General features: G+C 44.8%; 1 protein-coding gene across 1 annotated transcript in view; it reads right to left on the bottom strand.

The window, feature by feature from the left end:
• Nucleotides 1–7,129: 7,129 nt before the first annotated feature.
• Nucleotides 7,130–27,338, bottom strand: part of PTCD3 (pentatricopeptide repeat domain 3) — a 122,896-nt gene continuing 102,687 nt past the window's right edge. The window contains exons 19-24 of the mRNA XM_068117287.2: nt 18,421–18,511; nt 17,786–17,868; nt 17,222–17,376; nt 17,053–17,094; nt 10,117–10,275; nt 7,130–9,142 (exon numbers count right to left, since the gene is read on the bottom strand). Of these exons, the coding sequence (XP_067973388.2) occupies nt 9,049–9,142; nt 10,117–10,275; nt 17,053–17,094; nt 17,222–17,376; nt 17,786–17,868; nt 18,421–18,511 (624 nt within the window). The 3' untranslated portion in view covers nt 7,130–9,048. The remainder of the gene's footprint in view (nt 9,143–10,116; nt 10,276–17,052; nt 17,095–17,221; nt 17,377–17,785; nt 17,869–18,420; nt 18,512–27,338) is intronic.

Here is a 27,338-nt window from a genome sequence, read left to right as displayed (position 1 = left end):
TGAGTATTATATATGTATGTGAAATAAAAGCTACTTTGTGTGTAAATGTAAAAGTGAAAATATAAATGTTAACAATCAACTCAGAATCATGAAAAACCCTTATTTGACCCCTCATAAGTTACTTAAGGGCCGATTAAAAAAAATAAAAATTCTCGAAAATAATTTTTCGGTACCCGAATTCAACAGCTTTTTTTCTGGGTTTCCCACGGGAGTTGAACTTCAACATTTTAACACATGTTATTACACACCTTTACAAACATATTGGTGATTTTTGGTAACAATTTAGTTAACAGATTTGTGAAATATCTCATAAAATGCCCTTACTATTTATCAAAAACTCTCTTCCTCACTCGCCCTGCACTGCACTCTCTCCACCTCACCCCCAGGAATACCTCTGGCTACGGCTTCCCCTTCGCTCCCACCTCTTGTTCATATGTGTGTTGTACCGTCCACCAAACTAAACATTGATGACTCCATCTACATCTCGCTGTCTGATAATATGGACCAACTTCTATCTACTCATCCCAACTCTCTCTTCCTCATATGTGGTGATTTCAATTGTCACCATGCCAGTTGGCTGGGTGTGGGTACCTCTCTCACCAACCAGGGCTCCTCAGCAAAGGACTTCTGCGACTCACTGGGACTGACACAATCTGTCAATTTCCCGACCCGGATCTCAGTCAACGGAGCATCTTCTCTTCTGGACTTGGTTATGACTAACATCCCTGAAAATGTCTGCTGCTCCTCTTCTGCTCCAATCGGATCATCTGATCATGTCCTTGTTAAAGTGGACATCTCTCTGACCATTCTCAGGGAGCCTGCTCAGCATCGACGAGTCTGGCATTTCACTCAGGCCAACTGGCACGGTCTTCAAGCAGCCATCAATCATCTGGACTGGTCTCCCATCTCCACCACCTCTGACATCAACACATCCTGGGAATTCTTCCAAAGTAAATTGCTCTCTCTCATGCACAGTTTTATCCCATCTCGTCTTCAGTTGTCATACCCTTCCTCCCGTCCATGGTACACGGAATCTTGTGGTGAGGCTGTTGCTCAGAAACAACTTGCCTTCGTCTCCTGGAAAGCAAATCCAACGGAAGGAAATCTCATTTCCTTTCACAAAGCCCGAAACAAGTGTGTGTCCACCCTCAGGAGAGCCAGGAAACAATATCTCTCCGTTCTCAAGACCGAACTCTCTTATCTGTCTCCCTCTTCCAAATCCTGGTGGCGTCTGGTCAAATCTGTTTCTGGTGTTTGTTCCCCCTCCATCCCCTCCCTTACCTCAAACGGCTACACAGCTGACTCCGCACGTGAAAAAGCTGAATGCCTCAACTCTGTGTTTGCCTCTAAATCTTGTGTCCCAAACCCATCCCTCTCTGTACCCACCATACCCAGTCGTACCCAGCTGCTCCTGGACTCCGTGTCCTTTCCTCCTGACAAGGTGGAAAAGTTTCTGTCAACCCTCGACTCTGATTCTGCAACTGGACCTGACGGCATCAGCCCACGGGTCCGAAAATCATGTTCTTCCGCTCTTTCACTCCCTCTCTCTGTTCTCTTCACCCTCTCTTTTGCTCAAGGTCAACTGGCATCTGCTTGGAAATCAGCCAACATCACCACTTTGCACAAAAAAGGTGCAAAAACAGATCCTAGCAACTACAGACCAATCAGCCTTCTCCCAATTATCAGCAAAGTCATGGAATCCATCATTGCTTCGGATATGAAATCTTTCCTCTTCTCCAATGGCTTGATCTCTGATCATCAATTTGGTTTCAGACCAGGTCACTCTACTCTGGACATGCTGCTTCTGCTGTCTCAACAATGGATGGAGGTCCTCAATGCCAAACAGAAAATTAGAGCCGTCTCCCTCGACATATCACGTGCCTTCGATACTGACTGGCACCCCGCTCTGCTCACCAAACTCTCCTCCTTTGGTATCCATGGAAATATCCACGCATGGCTGGCGGACTTCCTCTCTAGTCGTCGTCAACATGTGGCCCTGAATGGGTTTCTCTCATCTCCTCTTCCTGTTCAGGCTGGAGTTCCCCAAGGCAGTGTTCTGGGCCCTGTGCTTTTTCTGATCTTCATCAATGATCTCTCTGACTCTCTTGAAAATCCTCTCTATCTCTTTGCTGATGACTCCATTCTCTGCCGCTCCATTCCTCATCCCTCAGATCGGCAGTCTGCAGCCTCCTCACTCTCTGCAGACCTGGACAAAATCACAGACTGGGCAAACAAGTGGAACATGTCTTTCAATCCTGACAAATCTCACACTCTTACGATGTCTCTCCGAAAAGACCGACTGGACAACCCTCCCATCTACTTTCTGAATAATCCTCTCCAAGAAGTTCTGTCACTCAAGCTTTTGGGTCGCACTATCTGCCATGATCTTTCCTGGGAAAACCACATTTCCAAGCTGGCCTCCAAAGCCAGTCGCCGACTGGGCATCCTCCATCGTGCGAAGTCCTTCCTTGGCACACCTGAGCTCCTCACCACATACAAGGCTTTCATCCGCAGCTCAATGGAGTACTGCTCTCCCCTCTGGGCTGGTGCTCCTGCCTCACACCGAGCTCGTCTTCACGCTGTTGAAACCAAAGCGTTCAGAATCATTGGGAATCTCCCGCGATGACGCTATCTCCGAGGGCCTTTCACTTAATCACCGCAGGCAGGTTGGTGGTCTTTCTGTCTTCTACCGACTCCTCTCCGGCCTTTCTCCCCCAGCTCTCTCTGGGCTCTGTCCCCCAAATATTCCTGCAGGTCGCACAAGATCTGCCTGCAACCCTCTTATGGTTAAACTGCCAAAATCAAGACTCTCTGCTCACCTTCACTCCTCTTTTCTCCCGCCTCTGGAACAAACTCCCTCACTCTCTTCAATCCCACTCCTCCCTCCAGTTCTTTAAAACGGCTGTTCACCACCATCTCTTATCTTCCCCAATCCAAAACCTTGATCTTTTCTACCCCTGCTAATTTCACCCCAAATCCACTTTTTTGAGGTGACTTTTGACTTCTTTCCTGGAAGTCCTTGGTGTCCTTGCGTTTTATACCTATCCTGCCTCCCCCCAGGCCCTCTCCCTCCAAAAACATCTTCCGATGTCCCTGCTCTCAAATGTTGTGTTTGTGTGCTTCCTCCCCTTCTCTCCCCATCTCGTCGACCGCTCCCCTTTTTATATACTTTGTTTGCTTGTTTGTTTGATAAATGTTAGCTCTTTCACGAGCCTCGACTCTGTATATACAAAAAAAAAGAAAAAAAAAAGATCTACTTAAGAATGTCCAGAAGCTCCATTCTCTGTGGATTTTCCACTAGATCTACTGAAGTGTGCAGAAGCTCCATTCTCTGTGGATTTTCCACTAGATCTACTTCAGTGTCCAGAAGCTCCACTCTCCATGCATTTTCCACTCGATCTACTTCAGAGTGTCCAGAAGCTGCACTCTCTGTGGATTTTCCACTAGATCTACTTAAGAATGTCCAGAAGCTCCACTCTGTGGATTTTCCACTAGATCTACTTAAGAATGTCCAGAAGCTCCATTCTCTGTGGATTTTCCACTAGATCGACTTAAGAATGTCCAGAAGCTCCATTCTCTGTGGATTTTCCACTAGATCTACTTAAGAGTGTCCAGAAGCTCCACTCCCTGTGGATTTTCTACTAGATCTACTTAAGAATGTCCAGAAGCTCCACTCTCCATGCATTTTCCACTAGATCTACTTCAGTGTCCAGAAGCTGCACTCTGTGGATTTTCCACTAGATCTACTTAAGAAAGTCCAGAAGCTCCATTCTCTGTGAATTTTCCACTAGATCTACTTAAGAATGTCCAGAAGCTCCATTCTCTGTGAATTTTCCACTAGATCTACTTCAGAGTGTCCAGAAGCTGCACTCTCTGTGGATTTTCCACGAGATCTACTTAAGAATGTCCAGAAGCTCCACTCTCTGGATTTTCCACTAGATCTACTTAAGTGTCCAGAAGCACCATTCTCTGTGGATTTTCCAGTAGATCTACTTAAGAATGTCCAGAAGATCCATTCTCTGTGGATTTTCCACTAGATCTACTTAAGAATGTCCAGAAGTTCCACTCCCTGTGGATTTTCCACTAGATCTACTTAAGAATGTCCAGAAGCTCCATTCTCTGTGAATTTTCCACTAGATCTACTTAAGAATGTCCAGAAGCTCCACTCTCCATGCATTTTCCACTAGATCGACTTAAGTGTCCAGAAGCACCATTCTCTGTGGATTTTCCAGTAGATCTACTTAAGAATGTCCAGAAGCTCCATTCGCTGTGGATTTTCCACTAGATCTACTTAAGAATGTCCAGAAGCTCCATTCTCTGTGGATTTTCCACTAGATCGACTTAAGAGTGTCCAGAAGCTCCACTCCCTGTGGATTTTCTACTAGATCTACTTAAGAATGTCCAGAAGCTCCACTCTCCATGCATTTTCCACTAGATCTACTTCAGTGTCCAGAAGCTGCACTCTGTGGATTTTCCACTAGATCTACTTAAGAATGTCCAGAAGCTCCATTCTCTGTGAATTTTCCACTAGATCTACTTAAGAATGTCCAGAAGCTCCATTCTCTGTGGATTTTCCACTAGATCTACTTAAGAATGTCCAGAAGTTCCACTCCCTGTGGATTTTCCACTAGATCTACTTAAGAATGTCCAGAAGCTCCATTCTCTGTGAATTTTCCACTAGATCTACTTAAGAATGTCCAGAAGCTCCACTCTCCGTGCATTTTCCACTAGATCTACTTAAGAGTGTCCAGAAGCTCCATTCGCTGTGGATTTCACCTGGCAAAGTATTCAATGATGCTATTCGTATCTCGGTCCACACCATAGTGAATGTGCGTTTAATGATAGATCTAAGGATGTTGTGATTATTTACATTTGTTAACAAAGAAAATATCTACACGAGTGTCACACCCAAGTGCAAGAAACAATAGGAATTGCAAATGAGTCGAGGAAAAACTGGTTAACTTGTCTGGAGCTAGTATAGCGTCCTACCATAAACTTACTCTCCCCACAGGAAAGTTGAGGTACTCGACTAAAAGGCCTCAGGCCTGTCACTAACTGAATCTAAGAAAAAGCTGAAGATTTCGGAATCTTTGGGATGGATCTTCATAACAATGACGTAAATACACAAAATGTTTCCGATACAGATCGATAGAATGAACGAACATGCACAAAATGCGGCGAAAAGGCTCCGAGCACTAAACCGAAACTCGCCCTTACGGATCATCAGATTGTCATAAAAACGGACGATGTAGCCACTAAATGTTTGGCTTACCTTGAAAAGTAGTTCAGAATTATACTGTTCTTTGCTGTAGGAGATGATCCAGAAAATGTTGCCTTTTGCATAGGAGCCATATAGTGTTGTGGAGCTAAAGAGCTCCACAACACTACGTCTCAGGAATAAACACATAATTTGCGGCTAAAAGTAGTGTGGCTCGGCTTAATGGCTGCGTGAAAGCAAAAGATGCTCGCGATTGCCGATTGTCCAATGATATCTCGTACGACAATCACATGACAGAAAATGGTCAGGGCAAGGGGGGCTCACGTGCAGTCTGTGAACCCCCTTGGAGCCACCCCTGCTAATGATGACCCACTGTGCAATCGCTCAAAGATAGGACTCTTTATCGCCATGTAATCTGTCCTGAAATTGATATGAACAATTGATTGACATGAAAATTGAAGAGCTCCACAACTAAAGGGAAGTAATTTTCCCCAATGTTACTTCCCCCATGTACGTAACTTCCCCCATTCTTCCTTCAAAAACTGAGGCCTCAACACCCCATAACGACAAAGAGAAAACATCTGGGATTCATGGCAGAGTGGCCAGACGGAAGCCAAGCAGTTCAATCTTGCTTTCATTAGACCACAGAATCTTGTTTCTCACAGTCTGAGAGTCCTTCAGGTGCTTTTTTTGCAAACTCCAAGCGGGCTTTCATGTGTCTTTCACTGAGGAGAGGCTTCCGTCTGGCCACTCTGTCATAAAGCCCAGATCGGTGGGGTGTTGCAGTGATGGTTGTCCTTCTGGAAGTTTCTCCCATCTCCACACAGGATCTCTGGAGCTCAGCCAGAGTGACCATCGGGTTCTTGGTCACCTCTCTTACCAAGGCCCTTCTCCCCCGAATGCTCAGTTTGGCCGGGCGGCCAGCTCTAGGAAGAGTCCTGGTTGTTCCAAACTTCTTCCATTTAAGAATTATGGAGGCCAATGTGCTCTTGGGAACCTTCAATGCAGCAGAATTTTTTTTGTATGCTTCCCCAGATCTGTGCCTCGACACAATCCTGTCTCTGAGCTCTGCAGGCAGTTCCTTCGACCTCATGGCTTGGTTTTTGCTCTGATATGCATCGTCAGCTGTGTGCCTTTCCAAATCATGTCCAATCAATTGCATTTACCACAGGTGGACTCCAATGAAGGTGTAGAAACATCTCAAAGATGATCAAGAGAAATGGGAGGCACCTGAGCGAAATTTCAAGTGTCATAGCAAAGGGTCTGAATACTTATGTCAATGTGATATTTCAGTTTTTTCTTTTTAATAAATTTGCAAAACTTTCTAAAATCCTGTTTTCTTTTTTATCATTATGGGGTATTGAGTGTAGATTGATGAGGGAAAAATGAATTTAAACGATTTCAGCATAAGGCTGCAACATAACAAAATGTGAAAAAAGTGAAGGGGTCTGAATACTTTCTGAATGCACTGTATATATATAAATATATATGTATATATATATTTTTTAACAGCCACGGGTTTCGAGTGTGCTCCGAAGGGGGGGGGGGGGGGAGTTGCCTCGATTCCTCCCCAAATCAGTGACCTGAGGTGAGCCAGGTATGAATAACTCCGTAACCTCAACGGGCTGATCAGCAAACGGGAATGCCAATTGGTCAACCACCTGGTCCAGGGTCCTCCATCCAATTACCATTTACCTGGAGGTCACGTGGTCTCCCAACTGGGGGACACGCCCTTGTTTGTGCACTAATCTTATCTTAATTAGTTCTTAATTGGGGTGGCCGAGCAACCGCTTAGTGCACACCGGACTTGGATGAGAGCCAATCAATTGGGGAATGATAATTATCCTAGACTAACCTAGGTGCGGGCAGTGCTGGACCAATGGAGGAAAGGACGGACACAGACAGATCGGAAAGAGTTCAACAAGAGGGGAATTTATTACTTCGAAAAACAAATGTAAAATGCGGGGGTCATGCAGTGCTACCAGTCAGCACATTCACAAGCAATCAGGCAATCAAAAATGGGGAAATGCACTCCAAATGTACAACAGGGGAAAATCTCAAGCTATTGACAGTACAAGAGAGGTACAGCAAAGGAAAACGGACGAAGAGCAGCACTTATCGCTATGCCTTACCTATCAGCTAAACACAGCACGGGTACTGGTGATGGAGGAATACTGCTGATGGCACATAGGTGCGATGAGTGAGGTGCAAGAGGAAGCTGTGATGAGGTGCGTATCTGTAGCTGCCGCTCTGGAGGAGTATGGCTCCACTTCCGTATCGATAAGCTGAGCCGAACACTCTACGTACACTGATACACTGACGTACACGGATACACACTGATGCACTGGCTATGTACAAAAGCTTTCACTACAAAAGGGCATGTATGTGTCCAAATCAAGAAAATACCTTGAAAAGTAATAACGTACGAGCTAAGTTACGGATTTAAACAAGAGACCGGGCCAAAGTTGAAACGCCGTACAACGTATACAGTTGTGATCAATAAAGCTGAGTTTGTTTAAAGCATTTTTTTATTTACTAGTTGACAAACTGTCAACATCACTATCCTCTTCAGTATTTCGACAGTGGGAGAAAACATTTTGCTTTTTTTTAATGAAGCAAAACTTCACGGATAAGAAAGGCAAACGGCAATGTCTGCAGATTGCAGGAATTGAGCTCGGCAAAAGTACAGCATCAAATAATTATAACTCTACCTTCGTTTGTCATCTGCATTAGGCAGCCCCAGTGCAACCAGAGGAGACTCTGATGAATTAAATATTTAAATCTGAGCTAATTCTTCATTCAGTTCTTGGCTTGCCCAATTGCTCAAAACCTACAACCCTCCCTCTCCTTCCCACCCAAATCCTCGCCCCCTCCCCACCCCCCCATAAATTGACATCAGCACGTTGTGCGCTCGAGGGATGCACACTTTCCTCTGAGCTGTCTAGCCTGGGTTTGAATCACATCCCAGGTATTAACTGGGGTGTTATAGGCAGGGCGATTCATCAGTGTGTGCCGTCACTCGATGGATGTTCAACTGGGTGTCCTGTCTGCCGGCATCAGTTGGTGGATGTTAAAAATCCCACCGTGTCTTTCGCAAAGAGTAGCTGAGTCATCGCAGGCACCCTTGCAAAATTCTAAATTCCTGCTCCAATGCGAAAGGGGGCACTGCATTAGCAGCACCACCCAACAATGATGCAAACCAGCAGCCACGTGCTGCACAATAAATTAAAGGTGCGGGTTGGTGTACAACGTACCGGCAGTTGTTCGCGATAACCAACTCGCGCAGTACAAAATATCTTTAGGTGAGAAAATTGGTTTGCTATGGATTCCATTTTTGCAGGCACATTGAAGTTTGAGAATTTGGAAAAATGGGATGGTGAATGCAGAGAGGAAGTAGGGGGTGGGGGCAGTGGAGTGAATGTTCGGAGGTTAGGCAGGAATCAGGAATTGGGGGCAGAAGTGATAAAATTTATCCAAACCCAGGAAGCACCTGTAACTTCACATTTTCCAGTTCAACCTTCACTCCAGAAAACCAAGAAAAAAAAACAACTTGACAACAAACCATAACATGAAGGACTAAAAACCTACACATCCCAGGCAGAACATCAACTTTTACCAAAGGAGGTTTGGCAGAGGAGGGGTAATAAGCAAGTACATGATATTTGAGAATCAAGGACTTCCGTTACTTTCTCAACACACTGGAAACTGGAAAGCAATATTCTTTGTTTTTCATTTTCGGTCAAAGTATACAAATCTCCTGTCATTTCCTGTGCACAATCGCTTGGGATTAGTGCCGCCACCTGCATCCACCCGCCAACTTTTCATGGCCTTCAATCTTGGTCACTCTCGCTATCACTGTCGCTGTCACTGTCACTCGTGCTGTCGCTCGTCATCAAATCCATCCCAAGTCTCTGCAGTTTCTCCCTGCACGCATACACATACGCAAATACGATTGCATTTAAAGAATAGTGGCAACACCCTTGGGTGCTCCCCTGGTATAATAAAGCAGTAAACTACACCAACGAAAGGTATTTTAAACCAATTTCAACGGTTGCTAGAGGACAGGGCAGCATGGTGAAACATACTAACATAATCATAAGACTTTAAACAAACAAACAAACAAATACTTATTTGGGGGGGGGGGGGCAACCCGATCCCCTCTCCCAACCCCGTATACCTCCTCAGACCCCAATTTTTGTAATGCCTTGAAGAAACATTGGTACATCACGGGTGATGAAGGTTGTGGTGTAGTTTCAGAGAAGAAAGCAAATACCTATTTTGGGGGCTCAAACCTGGAGCCACTTTGACCCCCACTACCCCCCCCCCCCACCCCCCACCCTAGACGCCCTTAGACTTCGATTTTGTTAATGCCGTGAACAAACTTCGGTACATCATCAGTGATAAAGGTTGTGGTAAAGTTTCATCCAAATAGTGTGTAGTTTCAGAGGAAATAGCAAATTCCTATTTTAGGGGGTGAATCCTGGATCCACTTTGACCCCAGGTAGACCCCCTTAAACCCCGATTTCTTTAATGACATGAATAAATTTGAGTGGCAACATACCAGATATCATTTGTGCCAAGTTTGGTCACAATCCCATCAGCGGTTTCGGTGAAGAAGTTGCAAGTGTTTACAGACTGACGACTCGCCATCGCATAAGCTCCCCGGAACTAAAAATCGTCCTAGGTTCCAGGTGAGCTAAAAATCGATCATGAGCTTTTTGCCGTATTCTGAGCATATATATATTTAAATACATTCACATATTGTGTGGTATATGTCCCAAAAATACGTGTTTTTTTGGACATATCTCCAAAAGCATCACTTAGAGGCAGTCATTTAGATTCACTGCAGGTAGAGATGTGGCAAAGGATTGATCATGGAAGCACAAGTGGTGACATACTTCTGATCGGGCGAGAGATCAAAGCCATCATGCATGGCTGCCCAAATCTCTTCAATGCCCGACAACCCAAAGGTCACGACAAAAGTGGCGATGGGTACAACTAGGTCAGCCCGGCTTTGTTTCCGCAACACCTCGAGCATCTCCAGCAGCACGGCATTGCTGCCAAATACAGAACCACCAGTTACACTTCAAAATAAGTCACAACTTGCATTTCAATCCCAGTAATGAAGAATAAGTTGGATTTGATGCCTTCAAGCCCACCTTAATAGGATTAGCAAAATATTTTTCTTTTAAAGGTCCAATGAAATTGAAAAATGAAACGGATAAACGCAAAGAGGTTGAAAACAGTCACACCAAATGACACAATATACTTGCAAACTGCAGCACCCGAACAATAACAAATGTGTGCATCATGTTTCTGTGGAAAGAGGAATGTTGAAAAATCTGCGTTGAACTGTTTGTGTGCAATCACCCATCACAAAACATGAGAGAAAGCTCATCACAAAACACAAAACATGAGAGAAACCGAACAGAAATCAATGGAGGCACAAAGCGCCTTTCCCATATATTGGGAAACTGCCAGGGGCATAGAAAAGACCCCTTTATATGGTATGTCCCATGTGGCAAAGTATAGAAAAGAAGGGACATTCTTGGGAAAAATGCCAGGGGCACAGAAAAGGCCCCTTTATATGGTATGTGCCATGTAGCAAACAACTAGAGCAATGCGACTGTGTCGCCAACATGCCTCCGCATAGTCCCACAACGGGTAGATGCCCTCATTCTGTCCAAAAAATAAACAAGTTTGATTTAAATCCCTTCAGCCATTTTCAAGTGTCACATTTTCACCAGCAATGACAGGTTTCACATCTCTCGGTGAAGCGGTTTCAGAGAAGGGATTTTTTTAATTATAGGCTTTCAAGCGAATATGGCTGCCACACCATGTGACAAATGACCTTTAAAAATGTACACTCTGCATATGTATGGGTAGCAGATCACATTTGTGAAGTTTAGTGTTGATTGGATAAGGTTCATTTTTTTATCCGAGATGGCTGCTTGAAAGCACGGTGTGTACCCCGGTTTAGAATAGGTACACCGTATCCCTGCATGTCGTAAGAGGCGACTAAAAGGGTTGGTGTCAGGAAGGGCATCCGGCCATAAAAATATTGCCTCAAAAAAGAGAACTATGACAATTACAACGACATATGGGCAGGGTCCAGCCGGAAGTACCCCGTGGGGGACCCCACTCCCTCTCGTCAAACCTCAAGGTGGGGAACCCGATCGAAGCAAGGGTGGAAATCACAGCATTTATGACGACGAAACGTCTGATGCCCGACGTGGAGATCTGTTTCTGAGGTTTGGGACATGGAATGTAGGGACAATGACAGGGAGATCAGGAGAAGTGGTGGAAGTATTGGTCAGAAGAAGAGTGGACATATGTTGTGTGCAGGAGACGAGATGGAAGGGAAGTGGTGTGAGAATGGTGAAGGGTAGGCAGGGACAGAAATACAAGTTTGTGTGGCAAGGGTGCCCAGAATGCATGCATGGTGTTGGTGTCCTGTTTTCTGTGGAGTTTGTAGACAGTGTGGTGAATGTGACTAGAGTGAGTGAAAGGTTGATGATGGTGAAAATGATGATCGGAAAGCTCTTGGTGAACGTCATCTCAGGATATGCTCCGCAGGTTGGTCGGAGCGATGAAGAGAAGGACAACTTCTGGTGTGCGATAGAGAAGCTGATGGAAATCGTGAAAGATGAGGAAGTTGTTGTGGTAGGAGGAGACCTAAATGGACATGTGGGAAGGAGTATGGACGGTTTTGAGGGAGTTCATGGGGGTTCCGGATATGGTGTGAGAAATGGAGAAGGTTAAAGGATTTTGGAGTTTCCTGATGGAGCTGATTTGTTGATTTGTAATACTCAGTTCCAGAAACAGGATAATAAGCTTGTTACATACACGTCAGGTGGGTCAACGACAACCGTTGACTACCTGCTGATGCGTAGGTGAGATCGGGGGCACCTCCGGGACACAAAGGTGACCCCGGGAGAGGAGGGTGTTTCACAGCACCACTTGGTTGTCTACGACATAAGGGTGAAAGGTGCGAGGAGAGCTCGGCGGGTGAAGTATCAACCGAGAATGAAGGTGTGGAGGTTGAAAGAGGTGACAGTGAGGGAGGCATTAAAAGAGAGGCTGAGTATGGTCGAGGATGATGTGGTTGAGCTTGAAAGTGGTTGGATATCAATGAAAGATAGTCTGTTGGGAGCCGTTGGTGAGGTATGTGGATGGACAAAGCGACCACCGAGGCACTCGGAAACATGGTGGTGGGATGATGAAGTTGGAAAGAAGATTGACAAGAAGAGGAAGAAGTTCAAGGAGTGGCAGAAGGCGAAGGGTATGGGGGCAGAAAAGGCAGAGCATGAAAGTTATAAGGCAGCCAAGAAGGCTGCAAAGAAAGAGGTAGCAAAGGCGCAGGAGGTATGTAGGAAACATGTTCGGAGAACGCTTGGATTTGGAAGAGGGTCAGAGAGCGGTATTCAGGATTGCAAAGTATATAGCGAAAGAGAGGTGTGATGTGATGGGGGTGAGTTGCTTGAAGGATGAAGTGGGACAAATCGTGGACGCAGATGGAATTAAAGGAAGATGGAAGAGATGTATGGAAATACTGTTGAATGCAGAGAATGAATGGGATGGCAACATAGAGAGCAACCCAATTTTAGGACCGGCAGAGAAGATAACCGAGAAGGAAGTTGAGGAAGCGATAAAAGCAATGAAGAGTAGAAAAGCGGGAGGGCCGACGGGAGTTGTGGGAGATATGTTAAAGGCAGCGGGAAATTGGGGTGTGAAGAGAATGACAGAGATCTGAAATCTGGTGGTGAAAGAAGGTCACATTCCAGTGGTTTGGGAACTGAGTACCCTCGTCCCTCCATACAAGTGGAAAGGTGACCCTCTGGACTGTGGCTCGTATCGAGCGATAAAGTTATTGGAGCATGGAATGAAGGTATTGGAAAGGGTGTTGGAGAGGAGGATAAGGAAGAAAGTGAAGTTTGACGAAATGCAGTTTGGATTTATGCCAGGAAGAGGAACGACAGATGCGCTTTTTATTGTGAGGCAGTTGCAGGAAAAGTACATGGAGAAGAGGAAGAAGTTGTTTCTTGGGTTTGTTGATCTGAAGAAAGCATTCGATAGGGTTCCACGCGAAGTAGTGACATGGGCATTGAGGAAGTTAGGAGTGGAGGAATGGTTGATCAGAGTAGTGATGGCAATGTACAAAAGAGCGCGCACAGCTGTAAGGTCGAAGGACGGGAACAGTGGTGAGTTTGAGGTGAAGGTGGGAGTGCATCAGGGGTAGGTACTAAGTCCACTACTATTTGTAGCTTGTGATGGAGGTGCTGGCTCGGAACGTAAAGGAGGGTGTACCGTGGGAGTTGTTGTATGCAGATGATCTGGTGTTGATGGCAGAAAGTATGGATGGACTGAAGGAGAAGATGAACAAGTGGAAGGAATGTCTGGAGACAAAAGGTCTGAAGGTGAATATCGGAAAAACGAAGGTGATCGCAAGTGGTAAAGCATGTGGTGAGGTGGAAAGAACTCGGAAGTGGCCATGTGCTGTATGCAGGAAGGGTGTCAGAGTGAATTCTATTCAACGTACAATGTGCGCTGAGTGGGTTCATCAAAAATGTAGTGGTTTGAGAGGGTCATTAACCAGTGTGGCAGCTACATTCAAGTGTAAGGTGTGCACAGAGGGAGCTGCAGATGGAGGAAATGTTGAGTTGGATCTTGGAGATGGCGTGAAGCTTGAAGGTGTGAAAACATTTTGTTACCTAGGAGACATGCTGAATGGAGAAGGTGGATCAGACTCGGCAACGGTTGCTGGAGTGAGATGTGCATGGAAGAAGTTTCGGGAACTGAGTAGCGTGCTGATGAGGAGGGGAGTGCCGTTGAAGCTGAAGGGAAAGGTGTATGCTGCATGTGTGAGAAGTGTTATGATTTATGGGAGCGAAACATGGGTAATGAACGTAGAGCAGCAACGAAGGCTGGAAAGGGTGGAAATACGAATGGTTCGGTGGATGTGTGGAGTATCGTTGAGAGAGAGGAAGACAAATGATGAATTGCGAAAGATGATGGGAATTGAGCCTGTGATGGATGCTGTGAAGAGAAACAGTTTGAGATGGTTTGGTCATGTGTTGAGGAAGGATGAAAGTGACTGGTTGAGAAAGGTGATGGAAATGAATGTAGAAGGAAGTAGAGGACGGGGAAGACCGAGAAAGACTTGGCTAAAGATGGCCGAAGAAGACAATGCGGGCAAGGGGGTTAACAAGGGAAGATGCAGAAAATAGGGCAAAATGGAGGAGATTGTCATGGGGACCGCAAGGCTAACTCCCGCTCTTGCAGGGAAAATGGTCTTAAAATGCCTGTTGTTGTTGTTGTTGTTGTTGTATGGCTGCCAAACCACGTGACCTACGACCATCATTTTCAAACTATATGCAACAATGGTGTTAGATGATATTTGTAACATTTTGCATTGACAGGGTAAGCGGTTTCAGAGATATAATTACTTAATATTTTCCTTCAATCAATATGGCTGCCACACCATGTGACCAATGACGTTTTGATGGTCATCTTTTAATCGCCATACCTCATCAATGACACACGTAAAGTTTTGAGTCAATCAAATTGGTGGTTTGGGCAAAGATGTTTTTTTGGGGTTTCAGGTTAAATGCAATATGGCTGCCCAACCATGTGACCAATGATGTCATAAATTAATATTTAAATACAAATGTGTCATAGATCATATGCATGCAATTTCAGATTTTAAGGATAGGGAATTTGATTAAAACATTTTTGGCTGGTATACCACATCACCTATGATGTCATCATTATCATGCTTTTGTTCCCCATTGGGAGTACTTGACAATGTGCCAAGTTTCAAATTTTTCCATTCAGCGGTTACTGAGAAAGAATTTTTTTGTTATTTGAATTTAATCCAAGATGGCTGTCATATCACGTGACCTATGACATCACACTAATCATGAAAACATTCTGCATTGGTGTAACTCCTATCCTGAAAGTTTCGTCCCAATTGGACATGTGGTTGTTGAGAAAAACGAGGTTTAGCCCGTACGGACAGACAACCCGAAAACATAATAAAATATAAAAAAAGAAGGGACATTCTCAGGAAAAATGCCAGGGGCATTGAAAACGCCCCTTTATATGGTATGTGCCATGTGGAAAAGTATAAAAAAGAAGGGACATTCTCAGGAAAAATGCCAAGGGCATTGAAAACGCCCCTTTATATGGTATGTGCCATGTGGAAAAGTATAAAAAAGAAGGGACATTCCATCGCTTGTAAAAAAAACAAAGGGGCCTTTTCTATGCCCCTCGCATTTTTCCCAAGAACATGCAATTGACTGTGTACCTTGAACTTCTGCATCTACACACAGGTAACCAATCAAAATGTAGTTTAATCGAGATGGTAGATCTTCAAGAAGGAGGTCGAAAGGAGAGTGCTCTTTGGAGTCACATGTCCTACGAGTGCTCACCTATAGTCAATGAATATGTGGCCAATCAACCACATCGTCATAATTCCTGAGAAATGTGATGGTCAATAGGCATTGGTTCTTGGATCTACATTCCCTGTCATGAACCCTTCCTGCCACCCAACACATACATACCTGATACCATCATGCATTAAATTAATCAAGTGCTCCTGCTGAAAATTCACAGCTTGTTGAAATGCAAGAAAAAAAACTACTAATTGCAGATATCTGTGTGATTTCCAAGAAGAAGAAGAAGAAGAAGAAGAAGAAGAAGAAGAAGAAGAAGAAATGGCACGACGTCTCCCCGACTGTACGGAATTGTGGTTGTCCGATGTAAGTTGTTGCTGGTGCGCTATGTTGAAATTACGGCCTGTTTCTCCTTTAGTGTACCCAGTAACAGAATGTTTGAGTTGCGAAAGAAAATTATTGTGAATTCTTGTGAATTAGTCAATAGCACCTGAAGTTCTGTGTTTTGTTGTCGAAAAATAAACGGCAGTCGCAGTGGCGATATAATCACAACTATCTCTGACATTTCCCAAGTGTCCATCAAAGACGTTCATGAAGCTTAACAACCCGTTAGTTCCTGGCATGTATTTAAAAATGCATCTAAAAATGTCTTTCTTTAATCCTTCAAATTAGCCAGGGATAAAACTATCTCTTATATGCCCGCCCTTATATTTTATGTAAATCACAAGGACATTAGGAGACCATAGACAAACCAGTAGGGTATGCAAGATTTGAACCTGGGATCTTATTACCTCCACCACCGAAGGTGGACATGGATGGAGGTTATGTTTTCACCCTGTTTGTCTCTTTGTCATTGAGCCGTATATCTCAAAAGTTGTGGACAGATTCGGACAAAACTTGGTGGACACATTGAGTGTGCGACAAGGAAATATGGATTCGATTTTGGTGAAGATCCGAATCCGGATACTAGAATTTTTAAAGTGATTCTTCATCATTGAGAGATAGGGCAAAAAGCGATATATTACAGGATATCTCAAAAAGTTATGGATGGATTCGGAGGAAACTCGGTGGACCGGTCGTATGTGGGACAAGGATGAATTGATTCAATTTTGGTGAAGATCCGTATCTGTACACGATGATTTTTTTAAAGTGATTCTTCACCATTGAGAAGATGGTGTCTCAAAAAGTTGTGGATAAGTTGGTTAGGTGACAAAAACAAACCAATAATTCCATTTTGGTTCAGGTCCAAATCCAGATCCGGCCTATCAGTGGGACACAAAACATAAACTGTTCAGCTTGGCCAAGGTATGCTCTCCTCTGAGTGCCCTTCTAGTTATCTCTTGTCATTGAAAACTCGTCTTTTTGTGATTACACGGCCTTCATGTAAAACAAAGCAGCAGAAACATCCGTAAACCAATAAAATGCTGCAGGTAAGCTTACCTTGGGACAAGGTTGTACGTCTGGCAGAGCTGCAGAGCCTCCCTGTCCAATGAAATGAGAGAGAAAGAGAGACAGAGAAAAAAATAGAATCGATGTCACACTCTTTCAGCAACGAAACAGAAATTCCCCTCTTTTGGTGGATGCAACATCTAAACTCCAGCGGCATCACCAGGCCTCGTTGATGCTGTTAGCACGGAGCAGCAGGAGAGCAAGGTGCTCAGGCATGGATCCTTGCCAGCATAGTGGGATTCGGATGGCATTCTGCAAGCTTCCCGTCACGTACGTACGAATTTCTCTCGCGCATTCTGCGAAGGCGACCTGCAACTGCAATGACGGGAATGCTTTGAAACACCTTTAGTGGCCTAAAACGACCACGCATATCATCGGACCTGAACGGCAGCAAGTTCATCCAAAAATGCGTAAAACACAATGAGATTAAATAGAAAGTTCCCTTCTGTGTGCTCCATATTGGGTGGTTTGCAGCAACCAAGCACCTTAACAACAACCAAAGTTGTAACAACAAATGTTGGGGATAGACGTAGTAGGCGGGATGAGGGTAGAGTGATTAATCTATCCTTTGGTACGGCAATCACACAAGTTTTGTTTCTAATTCTCGTGAAAATTGCTCACCTGCATAGACCCTAAAGAATGACTCAATTTATCGAACACGTGTGAGACAGGCTTGTCTGGTAAAATAGCTTGGCGCCTTCATCGTCTCCAAGTTCACTCTCACCTCAGGTGGCTGCTTATCCCTTGCCATTAACTCCAGCAATCTCTCCAGCATCTCCTGACGCACATTCCCCCAGCGCTTGATGTCTGCACCAACAACAAGCCGTGCATCACAATTCGAGAAATTCGGAAGCAAGTGTTCAAAACTAGCTTAACGACTTTGGGCATAAGAGGCCCAAAGCAAAGCGTTAAAGTCAAAGACAAAAAACCCATTGATGTTAACTTTGTGAAGAATTGCAAATAATTCAAGAAAACCCAGCTGTTAGTTAAGATTAACAATTGAGAGAGCGATGGGGAGGATGATGGGAGTGGGAAAGTAGTAAAGACAGAGGGGAGAATAGTGGTAAAAAAAAAAAAGAAAAGGAAAGAAAAGTTTTTGTTCTTGAATGGAATTCTTGAATTTTTTAGAATTTTTGTTCTTAATGGCTGCAGAAAATCTTTTTCGGAATGTGTTATAAAGTACAAGCACAAGATTTATGAAAACAGATGGAAGTAGTCACACAATGGCGGCGTCGGCAGCATCGTAAAATCCCAAGGGTGAAGGCAGCGATCTGAACACGTGAACAGGAACTTGTAAGATCCAAGCAATGGAAGCTACCCGAGTAGGCTTGACATAACAAACACGATACATTAACTTACCTTGCCACATGTTTGGCAAAAGGTGCAAGTAGGAGGCAATGTCCAACGCTCTTAAAAGGTGTATCATCATTTCTCTAGTTGGTTGTATGATCTGCAAAGCAAAAGTTACCAAAATAATCAATTTAAATCGACACAGTTGGAACATTGACATAGACATCGACATTTCGCTCTCACTGTTGCTAAAAGTTAAGCTAGAACGGCACTCGGTTGAGCACATACCTCCGCCAGGCTGAACAGTTTATGTTTTGTATCCCACTGATAGGCCGGATCTGGATTCGGATTTGAACCAAAATCTAATCGGCTTGTTCTCGTCACCTAACCAACTCGTCCACCAAGTTTACTTATAACTCGTCCATAACTTTTTAAAATATCATGTTATATATCGCTTTTCGCCCTATCTCTCAATGGTGAAGAATTACACAACTCACAATAAGTTAGGGATATTGGCAGGTTCTTCGGTGTGGTTGATTTTGTGTATTAATTATGTTGAAAAAAGTTGTTGGTCCTAATTCTATGGTTATTAATGTGTGAAAAAACAGCATTCTTGATTTCAATATCCTAACCCCTATTTAAAAAAAAAAAAAAAAAAAAAAAAACACTTCCACAATATTCCTAACTTATTGTGAGTAGTGTACTTCAAACATTCCACCAGCCAGATCTGGATCCGGATCTTCACCAAAATCTGGTCATTTCGTCCTTGTCACATACGCTACCTCTCTGCCAAATTTCGTCCGAATCCATCCACAACTTTTTGAGATATCTTGTTCACAAACAGACAGACAGGGGTGAAAACATAACCTCCATCCACCGTTGATGGTGAAGGTAACTACATGGGGCATTCAATAAATTATTGGAAACGAGATACTAATAACAGGCCAAGACTGGTCAACCGGTTTGTGAATTTTTCAATTTCAAACACTTCCTTCTTTAATAAAATGAATAAAAATAAATAAATACTTTCTTCTTCTTAGATAAATAAAAACAAAATTGTTTGGCTCAAAAATCTACAGCAAGACATAATATGTACAGTAAGGTGGTCCACAGATATATGTAATATTTAATACTATTAAAAATCCATGCTCCACAAGGCTGCCCTTCTTCCTATGTTTATAAAGATCATATGAACCAAATATGAGCTCATTTGGAACTTATTTGGAGGTTGCTCAAAAAATAACATTTTCAATTTATCCTGTTTTTTTCAGATGGCAGAAACACGCAGCTCTTCCACAGTTTTGTTGCTGGGCAAGTCTGAAAAGGAAATAATATGTGGGGGACTACCAACCAAAGGACACACATTGCAGAAAATGGTGTACCATCACATACAAGAACACCATATTGCAGAAAATGGTGTACCATCACATACAAGAACACCATATTGCAGAAAATGGTGTACCATCACATACAAGAACACCATACAGTTCGTGAAAGTGCCAAACTTAGTGTACAAGCTGTGTGTGCATACTGGGAGAAAGCACGAATTCCAGTGCAGAGAGTAGATTCCTGTGAGTGCCAACTTTTGAAGTTGTATGATGCCTACAAACTGGTAAAGAAAAATAGAACCAAGACATTCGAAAACTATAGAGTGAAGGGGCAGATGTTCAAAGATGATCTTCAATCCCTCTTCGATATCTCACCAAATGATGCGCTTGAGAAAATGACGAATGAAGAAGACAAAGCATTCCTTATCATGCAGCGTGAGGATCCCTCAAGTTCACGTATGGGATCTGTGGACAACTCTGGCAGTGAAGGAGAACAGAAAGTGTATCAGGCTTGAGAATGAAGATAAAAGAAAGAAGAAACATGCTGCTGAGACTCTAACAGCAATGCAATCTGTTCCATCAACATCGGCTGTGGTTGATGATGATGATGAGTCTGAGATTGAAAGCTCCGATTCAGGGGACAATGAATTCAAACTCCAAAGTCCATCTTCTGCCAAACAGGCGAAAAAGGCTCCCATCAAGGTGATCACTCCAGCAAAAGTGGCAACTCTGGACAGAGTAAATCTCTCAGATCGGCGTGCTATGTTTGTGGCCAGTGCTTTTGCACAATCTCTTGGTCATACCACTGAAGACATTTCTCTGTCACACAGTGGAATTCGTCGTGCTCAAAGAAGTCGGCAATGTTTTGAAACACAAGTTTCTGAAAACAATGTTACGTAAAATCATTCAAATTATGTGTATTCTGATGTTTACTTTGTTTTAATTGTTCTGATAGATTTGTTTTATCGTCTCTGATGGATATTTTATATTTTCTGATGGATGATTGATTTTTTCCGATAAATTATTTATTGTCAAATTAATACATGAATGTTTAATCTACTGTTTTGTTTTTAATCTTAATTTCACTATATGAATGAACATTCATATAGTCATATATAGCTTTCACATATAGCTTTCCCTCGCGGTCCCTCTGTGCTGTCTTTCCCTCGCGGTCCCTCTGTGCTGTCTTTCCCTCGCGGTCCCCCTGTACTGTCTTTCCCTCTCGGTCCCCCTGTGCTGTCTTTCCCTCGCGGTCCCACTGTACTGTCTTTCCCTCGCGGTCCCTCTGTGCTGTCTTTCCCTCGCGGTCCCTCTGTGCTGTCTTTCCTTCGCGGTCCCTCTGTGCTGTCTTTCCCTCGTGGTCCCCCTGTGCTGTCTTTCCCTCACGGTCCCTCTGTGCTGTCTTTCCCTCGCGGTCCCACTGTACTGTCTTTCCCTCGCGGTCCCACTGTACTGTCTTTCCCTTGCGGTCCCACTGTACTGTCTTTCCCTCGCAGTCCCACTGTACTGTCTTTCCCTCGCGGTCCCACTATACTGTCTTTCCCTCGCGGTCCCACTGTACTGTCTTTCCCTCGCGGTCCCACTGTACTGTCTTTCCCTCGCGGTCCCACTGTACTGTCTTTCCCTCGCGGTTGTCAGCTCTTTCACGAGCCTCGATTCAGTATTTAAAAAATGAACAATGAACAATTGAACATGCATGTAGATTGTATAATGGTACATTGTACATAATTATTTATTAGTTTACAAACAAACAACAACAACAATAACAATAATAAATAATTTGAGTAACTGAAAATAGATAATTATCTATGAATTGATGTATGATGCTAAAAATTCTGTATCTTATTATTCATTAAAATTTGTCAACATTTTGAGCAACCTCTAAATATTGTCCAATTAAGCTCAAATTTTCACCACGAACTACTTTCTTCAAAAGGAATAGGGGCAGGCTTGTGGAGAAATGAAAATCCAATCTTCAAATTTTTGGACCACCCTAATGTACAGCAAAGAGCCCTTCCTTGTAGCCTTTCCGAACATTATTCATTGTATTGTCTTTCTTAACATTCAAGGCTTTGGCCAAAAAGAAACATTCTTTCAGGTTACAAGCCACAAAAAGCAAGGACATTTTACAAGGAGTAGGTACGGATTATTTTATTTTATTCTATTGTTCCTTTAATTGAGATCAAGTGTATATTTTCAAGTTTTTCAAGTTTTAAAGTGAAATTTGAACTATCTACCATATAAACACAATGTCAATATGTATTTTTGCGTGTTTTATTTTTTAAAGATGTCTGTCCCCCTTCATGAGGACGATTTGAGTCGGGTTTTAAAGGCCAATCTTTAAGACGAATGTGTGTTCACTACGGTCTATTTTTGAGGATAAAACAAACTCGAAAAACATCTTCCATAAAAAAATTAAATATGTGTCTTCCATTGGAAATGTAGATGGTGGCTTGCAAACTGAGCCTGAGGGGTGGTGTACAGAAGCGTTTTTTTTAAAGTACCAATAAATACAAGGCGCATGGAGGTGAAATTTGCTGCACGTGACGTGCAACGCACGCAGAGTAAAACGAGTGTTCATTTACATCCATATGATGTCTGATAAATAAAAAAAGATATAAGCACACTTGACACTAGGCTGAGGCTTCAGAATTTTGCATGCCCACGAGGCTGTACCGTTGAAGAAACCGTTCCAACCCGTCATTTTTGGTGGGCTTTTATACTAGTATTATTATAAAAATTGAAAAGAGAAGATACATTCAGAGAAAGTGGTTTATTACAACAAGCTTGACTTCCGTTTCCGGTCCCTCGAGCGAGGAAGCGACTCTCGATTTTGCTCCACAGCATCAAAGTTTAAGTATTTTCCCATTCTTGTCTTTGTCAAATTTCCACTCGTTATTTTATTGTGTAAGTGTTATTGTGTGTTTCTCGTTAGTTTTTGGTTTGTAATTCATGCAAACTTGTGTATAATTTAATCGTTTTCTGTTCGCACCACATGCGCAGCCTGGTAACTTGAGGCTTCCCTCTCCCCATCGGTGTTTTGTGAATACAAGTTCTTTCCTTCGCTGTATTGCTTGTTTTTTGAGATTTCCCTTCTCCCCCTAACTTCCCCGAACATCTACCCTTTGTCTAACATTTTAAATACAATTTTTTTTAATTTAAATTCATTCTCCCTTCGCGGGCCCCGCCAACGTGTGCTGTTGTCTCGCCCCGCCCCCTTTATCTCCTTTTCTTACACCTCTTCCTTCCATCTCCAGCGAATACTCACTTTTACAATTCTAGTTTCCACCATACTTTCAAGTATGGTGGAAATTCTGATCCTTTCTTTCTCTGATCTTTCTCTGATCCACGCGCTCACTTCAGGATTTCCCAGATTGTTTTGCACGGTTTTGTTTAAATATGTTTAAACTTTCCCCTACAGTTTTATTCAGTGGTTTATTACAACACGCTGTTTTTCTTCCTATTTAAAAGGCTTTTTCAATTTCCTCATCAAATCATTCCCCTTTAAAAAAAAATTCAATCTCTTACAGTCCATCCTCCCTACATTCTCTAAACTCACCTTCATTTCACCCCTCCTCTATCGTTTCCAAACGGATCTCTGACTTGAAAATCACAATAAACCCAGTTTGTAATAAATGTTCGTTTTTCATAAATCATCCACTTTCTAAACTCCCCCCTCACCCCTCCCCTCCGAAACTCCTCCATTACACCTTGGCTCCAAAACTTCCCCCTCTGCCCTCCCTTTCAATTCTCCCTCCTCACAAACTCCCCCCTTGCCCCTCCCCTCTAAATCTCCCCCCTCACCCCCCCTTCAAAACTCTCCCCTCGCCCCTCCCCTTCAAAACTCCCGCCCCACCCCTCCCCTTCAAAACTCCATCCTCACCCCTCCCCTTCTCATCTCCCCCCCCTACTATCTTTCTCCAATTCTCCATCCTCCCCCCTCCTCCTCCTCCTCCTCAAAGCTGCCTCCATCCCACTTCGTCTCCGTTCTATCTCATACCTCCACCTCCTCCAACCTTCTACTTTGCTCTGCCCCTCCCCACCCCCCTCAAACAACCCCTCACTGTACCTCATCCCATCACCATCAAACCTTTTGTCCTCCTCATCCTTCCCTTTCTCCTAACTCTTCTGCAATCTCTGACACTATCAACAGACAGCTCTCCCTACCTCCCCCTCTCACCCCTCATCTTACCCTACCCCTCCCCTGTCCTGTCCTGTCCTGTACCCGATGCTTCCCCTCCCTCTTCCTCAATGGTATGGACCTCAAACATCCGGATCCTTCGCTCCAACCTGATTGATCTCTCCATACAGGTTGCTTCTGACAAACCAGACAATCTGCGAAACAGAAACTTTCCTCCTTCAAGATGTCTCCGATTCCTTAATATTGTTGTGGATATGAGAATGTTTTTTTATTTTATTGTTGTGGTAAAATGTTGTTGTAAAAGGTTGTTGTAAAATATCACCCCTCCTCCCTCCGTTTGTGGTTGTATAAAGGTCAAAGGGCGTTCCCGTAGTTAGTCCATAAAACATACATGCAGGACACGATATATCTTTTTTGACAGTTATATCCTTATTCTGTGTTTTAGGGTAAGGCTGTGTCTCCCATTAATTGAAGTACTCCATTGCACCAGTGAAAGAGAATAGATCCCCTTTCCTTCCCATCCCCAAAATCTCCCTTTCCTTCCCATCCCCAAAACCTCCATTTCCATATTACATCCCCTCTCGTCAGTGCTGAGCCCTCGATTCCCAATCACCTCCCCTCCAATAACCGCCATTGACCATGTGCTTGAGTCGGAGAAGAAAGGCGGGTCCCCACCTCGTCAGAGAGGGGAGGAGTGATCCAGCCCCACTCGACCAACCATGAACAAGGGGTTTGGCTTGAGAGGGCGGGGAGAGAACGTTTGGGGGAGGTTCGCAAAGGTTGAGGGGCGGGGCCTATATAACCCACGGCGGGGGCGTTCCCACACGAGGAGATGCACTTTGAGTTGGTCTGAGTTGGTTGGGAGTCGGTCGTCAAGTGCAGAGTGGTGAAGAGTCAGTCAGTAGAGGTGGTGGTCAAGTGGTTGCGTTGGTTGCGGTGAGGAGTCGGTGGTAAAGAGTGAGGGAGAGAGAAAGAGTCCTGAAGCAAGAGAGGAAGTTGTTGAACTGGGTGGGACTAAGCAAGAGAGGAAGTTGTTGGACTGGGTGGGACTAAGGAAGGAGAGAGAACCCGTCACACCAATCCCCCAAGCTCCGCGTTGGCTCCACCAAGCGTTCACCTCCACCAAGGCTCCACCAAGCTCCGCGTTGGCTCCACCAAGCGTTCACCTCCACCAAAGCTCCACCAAGCTCCACCAAGCTCCACGTTGGCTCCACCAAGCGTTCACCTCCAGCCATCCACCTCCTGCCATTCCTGCCATTCCTGTCATTCCCCGCGTGAGTCTGCCTTTTGTTTGTTCTGTCCTGGGTTAATTAAGACTGTAGGTAAGCTAGTATTTTCCCTGTGTCACCTGCGTCTTATGTGCTTGTAAATAAACGTGACTGCTTTCTTTTTGCTTGTGTGTAAATAGTCAATAAATTTAGTAGTATTTCCAAACCTTTTTGTCTTCTTTTTCTTCTTCACATCCGTGTCGCCTTTGTCTTTTCCCTATTGACTAGCTGTGGTGCGATCCGGCCAAAGTCCTGGGTGAATCGGGTGAGTCAGGGATCCTGTTAGGTCGCGGTAATACACCACCGCTCGGTCATCATAACATCTGTCCGCGATCTGTAACAATTGGTTGTCAGGAGTTGGATTCGGACCTGGGACTAAATTTGTTAGGCCCAAATTTTGGAACACCAATTGTGTTATACAGTAACAATTGGTGTCTGGGAGTGAGATTCGGGGCCCGAACCAAATTTTTAAAAACATCTAGAAAAAATTTGGTCAAAATTTGGAGCGGCTGAAATTTGTTTTGTTTTATAAAACCCGAATTTTGAAATCGCGCCATGGCTGGTCAAGGCGATCGAATGCCGGTGGGTGAGCTAGAGGAGGGGTTAGGAGTAACCCAGGATCAAATGGAGGGGAGCAATGAGGAGGCGGTTGAGGGGGTATCAGGTGCACAAAATGGCGCTCTCGCGCACGTGGTTACAGCGGCACCAAATTTTGCCGCGCCCGTGACCGTAGTATTGTTGGATTCGAACCTTGTGCTACAAATGGAGGCCCTCATGCTAGAAATGGAAAACAGAATAAACGGAATGAGGGCCGATAGGGAGGAAAGGGAGCAGAGGGACAGAGACCGCGAGTTGGGTGAAAGGGTCCCAGGGGTGCACGACGAGGTAACGCGGGTCGAAAAGCGCTGGTTGAGCGAAGCGGAGGAAAGCGCGGGTACAATGACGGGGGTAGAAATCGCGACACGGGGTTTGGAAAAGCCGGCGACCGATGAGGTAGAGGGTGTTTTATTAAAGCCAGCGGTTGCCGAGGTTAATAAAGAAAAAGCAGTGCTGGGAATTAAAATTGAAGAGATGACGGAGGTAGCCCGGGAATTGCAGGGAGAAATGGATTATGTACAAAGTCCCTGCTCACATCACGATGCTGTGCTTAACCCGAATGGAAGTTTGCAGGTTCGCGTGGAGAAAAGGATCCCCCAGGTGAGTCGTGCTGTATATTGTGCGGGTAGATTTTGCAGGAGGATGTTTAGCGACAAAAGAATTTTCGCGCGCTTGGGATCGAGGAAGCATCCGGGCGTTGGTGAAGGGTCCCGTGTGAGTGGAAATGGCACGCGTGGGAGGAAAAAGTGTGCGTCGGCGAGTGGGTGTGTTATAAAGTGTGGGAGTGAAACCGAGTGCGAGCGAGAATGCACGTCGGGGTGTACTGAGTGTGACACGAATAGTGAGTTGGTGATGGCGCAGGTGCGAGAGGGCACATCGGAGTGCGAGTGTGAAACCGAGTGCGAGCGAGAATGCACGTCGGGGTGTACGGAGTGTGACACGAATAGTGAGTTGGTGATGGCGCAGGTGCGAGAGGGCACATCGGAGCGCGAGTGTGAAACCGAGTGCGAGCGAGAATGCACGTCGGGGTGTACGAAGTGTGACACGGAGAGTAAGGTGGTGGTGGAACGTGTGCGAGAAAGCACACCTGAATTGGTCATGGCGCGAGTGTGGGAGAGCCCATCCGAGCGCGTTAGTGGGTGGATGCAAGAGTGCACGCCCATGGTGAGTGTTACGGAGGACGTAACGGAGGAGAGGTGTGGACCAAAGTGTGCGCAAGAGTGTGCGCGAGAGGTGTGGTGTGTAACAGGGAGAGCGTTGGTGGAATGTACGGACGGCGTTGGAACGCCAGGTTTTGTGAGGGTGAAAGGGGTAGCGTATGCTTGTAAGCATGCAAGTAAAGCATCGACGGTAACCGGGTTAGTGGTTAGAGCGACGGATAGCCGATGCGAGCACTCGGTGCGAGGAGCCCTTTGTTGGATGCAGGGCCCGGCGCGGATCGAAGCTGCGTCGCTTCTCTTCGAAGCGTCGTTGCCGATTCGGGCTTGGCCCCGCCCCGCACGGTCGAGTCCGGGCCTTGTCGGGCCAGGCGACCGGTCCGGTTCGAGGGCGAGTGGGAGGAAGCGGAACGGTGCCCCCTCGTGGGGACGGGGTTCCGACCGGGGGAGATTGAGCCATCGGGCCCGGGACCGCAAGGTGCCGCGCCGAGATGGT

This window comes from Myxine glutinosa, chromosome 5 (assembly GCF_964187855.1).
Source record: "Myxine glutinosa chromosome 5, kmMyxGlut1.1, whole genome shotgun sequence".
In the NCBI taxonomy this organism is placed as follows: domain Eukaryota; kingdom Metazoa; phylum Chordata; class Myxini; order Myxiniformes; family Myxinidae; genus Myxine; species Myxine glutinosa.
The sequence above is the reverse complement of the archived record's forward strand: the minus strand, read 5'-3'. Positions and strand labels throughout refer to the sequence as shown.